The 10,734-nt window shown below is 36.0% G+C and overlaps 4 protein-coding genes and 1 non-coding gene across 5 annotated transcripts; 1 reads left to right on the top strand and 4 right to left on the bottom strand.

Moving 5' to 3' along the window:
- Nucleotides 1-752: 752 nt before the first annotated feature.
- RHIMIDRAFT_103807 (uncharacterized protein) lies at nt 753-1,218 on the bottom strand. The gene has a single exon (XM_023605156.1). It carries the CDS (start codon nt 1,110-1,112, stop codon nt 876-878), a length of 237 nt encoding a protein of 78 aa, XP_023468338.1. The 5' UTR covers nt 1,113-1,218; the 3' UTR covers nt 753-875.
- A 462-nt stretch (nt 1,219-1,680) lies between these two features.
- RHIMIDRAFT_275741 (uncharacterized protein) lies at nt 1,681-2,585 on the bottom strand. The gene has a single exon (XM_023612564.1). It carries the CDS (start codon nt 2,521-2,523, stop codon nt 1,711-1,713), a length of 813 nt encoding a protein of 270 aa, XP_023468337.1. The 5' UTR covers nt 2,524-2,585; the 3' UTR covers nt 1,681-1,710.
- Nucleotides 2,586-2,864: 279 nt separating this feature from the next.
- On the bottom strand, nt 2,865-4,606 carry RHIMIDRAFT_311882 (WD40 repeat-like protein). The gene is made up of 6 exons (XM_023614762.1): nt 4,455-4,606; nt 4,004-4,402; nt 3,867-3,947; nt 3,700-3,818; nt 3,169-3,645; nt 2,865-3,118 (listed from the first exon to the last, which is right to left on the bottom strand). The coding sequence occupies exons 1-6, from the start codon at nt 4,564-4,566 to the stop codon at nt 3,053-3,055; spliced, it is 1,254 nt and encodes a 417-aa protein (XP_023468336.1). The 5' UTR covers nt 4,567-4,606; the 3' UTR covers nt 2,865-3,052.
- Nucleotides 4,607-7,081: 2,475 nt separating this feature from the next.
- On the top strand, nt 7,082-8,976 carry RHIMIDRAFT_224358 (isocitrate lyase and phosphorylmutase). The gene is made up of 4 exons (XM_023607502.1): nt 7,082-7,713; nt 7,773-8,463; nt 8,517-8,635; nt 8,698-8,976. The coding sequence occupies exons 1-4, from the start codon at nt 7,128-7,130 to the stop codon at nt 8,907-8,909; spliced, it is 1,608 nt and encodes a 535-aa protein (XP_023468335.1). The 5' UTR covers nt 7,082-7,127; the 3' UTR covers nt 8,910-8,976.
- An 888-nt stretch (nt 8,977-9,864) lies between these two features.
- Nucleotides 9,865-9,935, bottom strand: RHIMIDRAFT_t19. The gene has a single exon. It is a non-coding gene; the product is annotated as a tRNA-Gly (tRNA).
- Nucleotides 9,936-10,734: the final 799 nt, after the last annotated feature.

Genomic DNA, 10,734 nt, shown 5'->3' with positions numbered 1-10,734 from the left:
ATCTGAATAAAGGCTCATCTCTTCACGAATGCGGTCCACTCGAGATTTACTTTCTGATTTCTTCATGTCGGTGTCAGTAAAATCATCATCCGCAGAAGAATCGGTATCTTCACCTTGAATCATTTTGGGCTACATATAATCGTTGTTATCTATCTGAAGAACATATAATAAAAATGGCTTACTTTTTGCTCCAAGGTAGCATCTGAGGATGATTGCTCTGTGATCATATTAAGATCGCTAGTAGAAGCAACTCCATTTGCATTTGAAGTAAGAGCACTAGAGGTAGCAGTAGTAGTAGTAGTAGCCGTGGGCTCTTCGTTATCTGTATCTGTATCGGCCATCTCATACTTTGCCTCGAACTCATTATTTAATAAACTCTGAATACCATTATTGCGGCGATGTTGGCTGTCGTTATTAAATAGTGCATTATTAGGAGATGTAACACCCGGCCTTACAGTGGATGAGGCAGGCTGTTCTGCGTTATCTGAAGAAAGCAGCTGTGATATAGACATGATAGGAGGCATCACGGGTTGATTGCTGTTGTTACTGTTGTTATTATTACTGTTATTACGTTCCTGTAAGGTCTAGTTTAGTATATGATTTACATCCATTTGTTTGTGTATAAGCTTTACATAGTTGGTTGGAACATAAGGCACTTCTGCAGCCTACAAAGAAGAAAGAGAGATTAGCAATAGGATATTTTTATATTATCTGTTTTTTTACCTGTAAATAATGAGGATGACTATTGCCGATACTAGTACTGTTACTACGAATAGGATCATAAGGAATATGTGGTTGCGCTTGACGAGAATAATTATAATCAATTGGTTCATATCGACGTACGTTCTAATAAGTCTTGTTATTTATTTTGTCATTTAATAACCTATTCTTCTTACTTGTCCCCAAGATGGTGATGGTTGTGCATAAGTCGTAGGTGGAGGAACATAATTGGGTGGATACTCTCTCTGTGTCGTTGGAGGATAGTTGATAGGATAATATGTCCTTACATTAGGGTTACGTCTATTGGCATACTCCCACTCTTCTGTGGCAGTGCTGAATCCTCGCTGTTCAGGTTGTGCCTGTTGAGATTGATTAGGTTGATCAAACGCCATTCATAAAATTGTGCAATCTGTTCAAATTCTCTTTTTTAAAGAAAAAGAAAAGAAAGAAAAAAGTTTAAGCGCGCGCCTTATTTTATTTTTTTTTTCTCTGTTTTCCAGGCGACCTCTGCTTGGAAGTGTATATTTTTTTTTTCATGGTAGTTTGCGCTACTTTAATTTTATAACGAATGAAAATGTTCTCATAACTCTTTTAGTAGCTGATCTGCCATTAAAAAAAAACAAAACAAAATGTGCAGAAAGCATATCCTTGTTTCTCGAGTCGGTCCTGTAGAAGCTATCGTTTATTTAATGGCTCATCTTTCCCCCTTAAATTTCATTAGAATAAACAATTGTCCTCAGTTTAGTTTGCCTTTTACAAGAGAGAGAGGGAATGTGATCTTTGATTATTTCTATATGTTTACCTTAATCATCTGTTAACAGAAAATTATACAGGCTCAAACAGTGTTATTGCTTACTTTATCACAGCTTCATGTTGTATATTAACTTTGTAAAAATAATAAATGCTTTATAGCTGTACACTTTTGATATAAATGCTTAATCCTAGGGAAATACACACATATTCACACCACACATCAATCTTTAGAATTTATTATTCTTCTTGAACTTCATTTAATTCAATATAGCTAACTTCTACTTGACCATTACTTTGAATCTCTTCAAAAGACTTGTCGTCGTCATGGTTATCAGTCTCCTTGGCAATAGCTTCTTGAGCAGCCTGTTCCTCTTCTTCTCTCATTCTACGTAATGCTTCTTCTTTAGCCACTCGTTCTTGTTCTTCTCTAGCTTGTTGAGCCTTTTCTTCTTCGATTCTCTTTCTTTCTTCTTCCTCGGCTTTCTTTCTTTCCTCTTCTTCACGAGCCAATCTCTCTTTTTCTTCTCTTTCCAGTCTTGCCTTTTCTTTAGCTGCCTCCTCTCTCTTGGTTGCTTCCTTTTTCACTCTTTCATTACAGATATCCAGTCGACGGAAGAGTTCGTTAATAGAATCAATCACATTTCGTTTCTTGTTCTTCAAGTTATCGACCAGCTGTCTCTCAAACTCTGTAGGTTCAAGATCTTGTCCGACAACAAGTGTTAAGGGTCGAACCGCGTCGAGCTGTTCCATAAGACGAAGAAGAAGTTCGTTTGAGTGAGCTAAAGTATACTCCTTTTGCTTGAATGCCTTGTCATCACAGTCCAATTCGATGATGGGTTCAACACTACTGATGCTTGATTCAATGACCTGTTGTTGTGATTGAATTTGATCTAATAGACGAAGAGTCGCGCGTTCAGCTTGTTTAGCTGTTCTTCTTCGTTTGGCTCGTTTATCGTCTTCTATAACATAGTATACAAGACTGGTACCCAATACAGCAACTAAGGTTGCAGCTGCACCATATATTAATAAAGAACGTCTATTGTCAGCCATCTTTTGCTATACAAGAGAAAGAGAAAGAGAAAAAAAAATGCACTATAACCAGTTCAGTCACATCCCCTGGCTTTTTTTTTCCTGTCAACTTCAAACGGTAGAAAGTTTATTTTCAATTTATTTAAAAGAAAAGAAAATAGACTCAAAAGAAAAGGGATAATCGAATATATCAACAACAGAAACTTGTAAAAAGATACTGCTGTAAGTCAGTATTTATGCCGTAGATATGAAGGTTGCTGTTGTCTCCACAACTATTACCATTGACCGGTTTAATTTCCGGTTTCATATAGAAGAGAGGATTATTCCATTCCGTGATCCAATCATTTGCTTTAAAAGCAGCTGCCATGTTAATTTAAACACCGTAGTAATACAAGACTGACATGTCGAGCTACAAGTCCTCAGCTTTGCAGTTTAGCCCACTTTTGAAATAGATAAAGAGAGAGTTGTTTATACATATTTTATTTTCTTTTTTACATAAAGGACAGCAGGAAAGAGAAGAGAGAGGGGTATATGTTATCTACAATAAATATTATTCAGTTAGAGAATAGTCTAAATTCCATATTCTGGCTGTAAAATCTTCAGAACAGCTAACAAACTATCGAGGTGTTAGCTCTTTCCTTTTTCATTCGTTATTAAACAACTTGCCTGTTTCATCGAATATTTATTCCACGCAACTCCGGTTACTTTTCTCGTATGCCCTTCAAACTTGTGGGCCTTTTTCTGATTTCCATCTATTTCCCATACAAAAATATCTTTATCATATGAGCCAGCCATGATGAACTGATCGTCAGGAGATATGGATATCCTAATATCAAAACTTCCCAATTTAAATTCCTCGTCTGTATATTTGATTGCTGGCTTTGTTAAATCCGTTAGGTAATGCATATATATGCTATTATCCATGCAGGAACTAAACAATCTTGTCCCACTGCTGTCTACTTTTAAATCCGTAATACCATGTCTTTTTCCTGCTTCATTTTTGAATTCTGTTGATTCCAAGACTTGTGAACTTCTGCCTGCCCTCACATCCCATAATTTAATCGTACCATCAACGCTTCCTGAAGTGATCACTTTTTCTTCATGGTTGTTTATAAAGATGGCACTTGTCACTGATCTGATAACCTTCATACGGAATGTTAGTTTTTGAAAAAAGAAAAGCAAGTGATTATATCTTACAAGAGGTTTTAATCCTGACTTTTTTGTTGACCGTGAGCCTTGATTGATATCATGAGCATTCATGGTGGTTTTGATGGGACTGTAGATCGGTATATCAGGTGAATCCGCTGTAAAGCCTCCTTGTTAGCATAAGGTTTAATCATGCGCCCTTTTTTATTTTATTCTACCTGAGTCTGTCCCTGGCTTTTGATTAAACCTTGTATCCCAAATACGAAAAGACCCGTCCTTTGATCCAGTGATGATCAAGTCTACAACAAAAAATTCAATTAAAGGAAAAATACAAGAATAAGATATGAGTACATACGTTGATTTGTAGGATGCCAATTGACAGATTTGATGATATCATCATGTCCTGCAAAATCAGCTAAACTTGATCGTGTCTCAGTATCCCAAAGGCGAACAAGCCGATCATGAGAAGCAGTGAGTAATAGGCTGTCGTCTGCACTCCATTTGACATCAGATATTGCATGTTTATGACAATAAAATGAGTGATGAAATTGCGAGTTGTTGATACTGTTGTCTTTATCTGTTCTCAATAGAGACACACGACCTTCTTCATCCCCAATCGCTACTAAATGACCATCATAAGCTGAATTGGCAAAGTCGCAGTAAAAAGGTGTGCAAAATTCGCTGTCTGGAAATACAAACTGATAGATATGATTATTGACGCTTGTGAATAATGATAGAATATGTTTTGAAGGCACTATGTTTTTATGTTAATCCCTTCACTTTTTCTTTTTCTTTCAATTATAAACCTCTAAATCTTCTTCCAAACGATCTGTCATTTTTTAAAGATCTAAGCTTAATTGCCTCATAGAGGCTACATCTCGGTTTAATTATTCGACTCTTCTTCAAATCGGTTGACATTAACAAGTCAACGAACGACAGATACTAAAAACGGTAAATACACGTAAAAAAGAATATCTCTTTTTTTTCTCTCTCTCTACGCGACTGATCATGAATTTCAGTTACAAAATGACTGTCATTTTACAGTTTATTAAAAAAAAATACACATTTTAACTCTACCTGTAAATATGTAAATTCTTCTCTGGGGAAGAAGACAGCGATATTAAACCCGACAAGGATGGCGAAAAGGATGTGATAAGACACTTTCGGAAATAAAACGCAGTGAAGTTATCGTGGATTTTTTTTTTTCGAAGCATTGATTTCTCGACTCCAAAACATCCCACAGCTCTTGCAAGCTAGAATATTTGTTAAACCAATATAAGCAAACATCATTTCTTGTTTTTGGCACTCATAACACATCTTTTCATAAACCTTAGTGTCTAGTATTTCTTATATTTATTTTTTTGTTTATGCAAATCTCATATTAAAAGTGTTGAACTCGTCAACGTAAGCCACCAGCCATTTTCCTCCATTTTCTCTTTGTATCAGCTCTATCGAACAAAACACCAGTGATATCAACCTGCTATCCGTTTTATCTTGAGAGCGTCTTTGTCTTTCACACCATTGCCGAAAGCAATAATGAGCAATTTAGCAGCACCCAATATCTAAACAAATGCATGCAGGAATAAAGACAATTCTGTATTGAAATTTTATCTTATATGTGCACATCAACTTACAGGACTAAAAAATAAAAGACACCTTCTCCTCAATAAACATTACAATAGCATGTCCCATTATGAAAATTTTAAGAGGACAGTTAGCACAACACTAAAGGGCGATTTTTAAAATTCTCAAAAGGCGGCCTCTTCGATCCTCAGTAGATATTTTTTACAGCTGTTCACAAATAATTAACATTTTTGTGCAGTCCTGAAAAGCATTATGTAATATGGTACGGCAGACTTCTACGCCGAAGAAACTGCTTGCCCTCTGGCCTTTATTGGAAGCTCAATGATGTGGTTCTCTATGTTGATACTAAGTATATTCACCCCCGTTTTATGAAAGGCCATTTCCCACTCCCAGCTGATACAGTAAAAAATACTGTCGTCTGCCAAGATCTTTCTCCGACGAAGGGCAGGGTTCATATGTAGTTGTCATTATGATTTTCTTGTATGAACAAGTTTTTTTTGTTCTAAACAAGATACTGAGGATCGAAGAGACCGCATTTTGAGAAAATTGTAACCGCCCTCTTGAAAAAAATTCTGCCTATTGAGAATTTTAAAAACCGTCTTTTAGTGTTGCGCTAACTGGAATCCTTTTTTTTTTTTTTCATTTGTTTAGTTTAATGATTAGTTTAATAACATTTACGCGAAGCAGATTAAGCTATCATCATATGCCCGAAGAACTCAGACATCCGTAAGACTGCCCAGCTCGCGTGTAACATTTCTCTGAGTGTCTGATTCAATTGGCCTATCAAGAGTAGGAGACAAGCCATATAAAAAAATCAAACACAGTTTAAAACATACCGTTTCTCAGCTCGGTTTTCCGCGTGAGCTTTCGTCTCAGATTGTCTTCAGTACAACTTGTGGTATTTGCTTAGAGAATGAAAAATAAATTACAATTGTTATCAAGATGATGATTTCATTTTTCTTTGCCTTGGTCAGCAAATATTCTTAAAAAGGAAGAACAAGATGATAGTACATCAACTCATACAACTATAATTATTGTAAACAAACAGTCATATCACTGCAATTTTGTGTTGGGGCTTTCTTAATGTATTTTTGTAAATGATCAAGATTGCTTGAAATTAACAGATTAACTGTAAAATGTCAGATTGAGATCTTTTTGTAAACATAAAGAAATATAGTATTAAATGCACTAAGTTATATATTGCATAAATAATATGCAAGGGATAAGCAAGATGACAGAAAAGTAGATCCAATTCTGTCTTGGCAAAATTACGCTTTTATTTTGAGAGAGTAATATAAAGCTACGATAGAAAACACACAATCATTATAAGCTCACAACCTCTTTTTGGTACCAGCCTTTTACCCTCAAATAAAAAAAAAAAAAAAAGGAATTAGAATATATGTTTATCTTGACAAAAACAACCTTTTTGCCAACCTAAAATGAGGAGGAGAGAGGATGTATTATAAATGAAAGGAGGCCTCTTCTTTTTCCCACTACTTTTGTGTAAATTAACGTTTGACTCCCTAAAGCTGTTGAACAAAAAGGATCCTGTCAGCCTTGACTTTATCGAAATAATATTATTCACTAGACAACTGCCAAGAAAAAGGGATACACGTACCCGTTATCTGGAATTTTATCGACGATTGGACAATCAATTACAAACAAATACATTTAAAAGGATTGGCATTTAATAAAGACAATAATCGGCACATGCGGACATGCAACCTATATGTACGTGTACGATGCAAATCATCAACAAAACTGCCGTTAATTCTTTCTTCTCTTTCGATCAATTAGTTTTTTAATTAACAAAAAATATGTATAAAAACACACATCACTTCTTTTCTTTCTCCCCTTTTCATCACATTGACTTTATTTATTGAATCAATACAAAAATGACTTATCCTGACCAAGAAGAACTCGAATTTCAGCAAGAGGTTGAAAAAGTGAAACAATGGTGGTCCTCACCTCGTTTTGCCCATGTAAAACGCCCCTATACTGCTGAAGCCATTGTCTCTAAGCGTGGTACTTTCCCCACAGCCTATCGCTCTGATATATTGGCCAAGAAGCTTTGGAACATTCTCCAGGTCAACAAAGCTAACGGCACTACCTCCCATACATTTGGCGCACTTGATCCTGTCCAAGTCACACAAATGGCTCCTCACCTGGATACCGTGTACGTCTCCGGTTGGCAATGTTCTTCTACTGCCTCCACCTCCAATGAACCTGGGCCTGATCTTGCTGACTATCCCATGGACACAGTTCCCAATAAGGTCGAGCATCTCTTCTTTGCTCAACTTTTTCACGACAGAAAGCAGCGTGAAGCTCGTTTGAGAATGTCACCCCAAGAAAGAGCTAAAACTCTCAAGATTGACTACTTGCGACCTATCATTGCTGATGCCGATTCTGGTCATGGTGGTATTACTGCTGTTATGAAGCTAGCAAAGATGTTTGTCGAACGTGGCGCTGCTGGTATTCATAGTAAGCTATCGTAAACGCAAAGTAAATGAGAGTATATATACTCATTCATATGTTTATAGTCGAAGATCAATCCCCATCTACAAAGAAATGTGGCCATATGGCTGGTAAAGTACTTGTTCCTATTGCTGAACACATCAATCGTTTAGTGGCCATCCGTGCTCAATTTGATATTATGGGAGTTGAAAATGTTGTCGTTGCTCGTACTGATGCTGAAGCTGCTACTCTTATCACTACAAACATTGACCCTCGTGATCATGAGTTCATTGTAGGCTGCACCAATCCTGATCTTAAACCATTGGCTACTATCATGCATGAAGCTGAAAGTAAAGGTATGTATGGTGCTCAACTTCAAGCCATTGAAGATGACTGGATCGCTAAGGCTGGCCTTAAGCGCTATGGTACTGCCGCGGCTGATAAATTGAAGGCAACTGGTAAGGGACATCTGGCTACCAAGTTCTTATCCGAGATTCGTTTCAAGTCCAATACAGAGGCTCGTGAAGTTGCCAAAAAGTACGGCATTGACATCTTTTGGGATTGGGACAGCTGCAGAGTACGTGAAGGCTTTTTCCGTTATGAAGGTGGTACTGAAGCTGCTATCTCTCGCGCCATTGCTTATGCCGAGTATGCTGATATGCTCTGGATGGAAACAAAGAAGCCTATCCTGGCACAAGCTGAGCAATTCTCAAAGGGTGTGCTCTCTAGTTCTCCTCACGCTTTATTATGCTATAATCTATCTCCTTCATTCAATTGGTAAGTTCCTTGGTGTTTTTCATTTATTGAAGCTGACATGGCTTCTATTAAAGGGATGCTGCAGGTTTAAATGACAATGATATGGGATCGTACATTAGCAATTTGGGAAGGCTTGGCTTCATATGGCAATTCATTACCTTGGGCGGTCTTCATGCTAATGCTTTGGCAACAGGTAAAATATATATATATATATGAATGATTTTCCTGTTTTTTCCTTCTAAATCTTTTTTACAGCTACATTTGCCAAGAGCTTTAAAGAAAGTGGTATGCATGGATATGTGACTCAAGTTCAGCGCCAAGAAAGAGAGCATGGTGTTGATGTATTGCAGCACCAAAAGTGGTCAGGAGCAACCTTTGTAGATGAAGTTATGAAGATGGTCACAGGTGGTATGTCTGCTACAGCGGCTATGGGTAAAGGTGTCACTGAAGACCAATTTAAGAACTAGTTCAAGTTTGCTAAAAGTATTTGTTAATATTTGCCGTATATATACGTACCTTTTTTTTTTGAACAACGTGTTTGTTTAAAGCATAAAATTGCTTTGTTAAATAAAAACGATATATCATATTCGATTCTCTTCTTTTGTGCATAATCACTTATAGAAATATTTTCAAAAGTATCTTGGCGGAAGAATAGATTTATCAATTGCCTATATGTTGAGTAATAATAGAAGCCTCGCTATATGTATATATAGAATGCTTTGAAGGTCAGGGATATTTATATTCTAATGTAATGACTTGCTTAGCGCTTTGTAGTGACCACCAGATCTTTAATAGATCAAATAAGTAATTGAGTAATAAAAGACAAATAAGGTAAATAAAAGTAGGAGTTTGAAAATGCTCTGACAGGTAATATAATTGTTATACCAAAATCAGAATTAAAGAAAAGAGAAAAAAAGGGGAAAAAAGGGGAAAAAAGGGGATTTTACTTTATAAAAAGATATAAAGGATTTATTGATGTTTCAATGAATAATTCTCCTGAGAACCAAAAACAAAGCAGTATTTATACTGTTCAAAAAGATAATTTGAAGTCAGTCATTCATGACACAGTGTCACTAGTGACTGACTTTAGAAGTGGGTGGGTGACACCGCATCTTCATCGTCGTTATCGTCACAATAATTTAAAATTCATTTGTTTGAACTTCATGAGGGTCACGAAGTTCATCTGTTTCAACTCTGCTATTGTTACAACAATGTCACTTTCTTGATTACAATACATGAGTTCATGTTCCTGGAGTAGTAGTTGACATTGTTGAATATATTGAAGGTGCTTGATTTATGATTTTTGAACTCAGACGAGGCAAAAATTGTTTCACTATTGTTACAACACTACACTGATCTTTCTCATTTTGAAGGAAAACTTTGGAATCCCTACATACACCCCATTGCTCGACAAGAAAAAATTGCGCGAACCGGGAATCGAACCCGGGCCCTTCGCGTGGCAGGCGAAGATTATACCACTTAACCATCCGCGCTTTCCGATGAAAGTATAAACATAAAAACCAATACATTATTTAAAAAATCACGTGACCTAGTTAGGCACGCTGGACCTTGTTGTGTTTTCGGGATCGAACTTTGAACGTGAATAACTCTATCAATTCTTTATGAAAAAGCGCCAGAAAAAGCTTAAACGATGCCTCAGATAAATATCTACAAGTGCCTATAAAGAAGCTTAGAGTTTGTTTGATATCTTTTCTTTTTTCTTGATTTTAATTTTTTAGCATAAAAATTTAATATACACTATAAAAATCTATTTTTTTTCAGAAACTAATGCAACAGCTACATCCAGCATAAAAATTAAAGTATAAAATCATTTTAAACTGCTCAGTTATCTATGTTTTTTATGGAGAAAATGCAGAAAATAAACAATAGCTATGTTTTGACATGGTACAAGCTGTCTAAATTTAGAAGGTGGAGCATTTTCAGCAAAAAGACTTAGAAAAAAAATAAAGAAAAAATAACATTGAATCTCAGCTACATGCCGGTAAGCGGATGTCAATTAGAGTAATGGAAGGAATGCAAGAATTCATGACTGAATGGAAGTTATTTCAGTTCTTTAAGGTAAGCTTTAAAATAATAGAACGTTTCTGTTTCATTTAAAAGACTTATTCGTAATATATGAAGAAAAAGCGAATTCTCTGTAATTTAGTCATTACGTTGGTCATTTAGAAATTAGAAGGCAAGTACAGTCTATACGCGTTATAGTGTAGTTTTTTATATTCATTTGCTGTTCTAACTAAGTGAAAAGTAAGCAGAAAAAGAAAAAGAAAAAGA

This window comes from Rhizopus microsporus (genome assembly GCF_002708625.1).
Source record: "Rhizopus microsporus ATCC 52813 unplaced genomic scaffold scaffold_4, whole genome shotgun sequence".
Classification (NCBI taxonomy): Eukaryota; Fungi; Mucoromycota; class Mucoromycetes; order Mucorales; family Rhizopodaceae; genus Rhizopus; species Rhizopus microsporus.
Note: the sequence above shows the minus strand (reverse complement) of the source record. Positions and strands in the feature narration are given on the sequence as shown.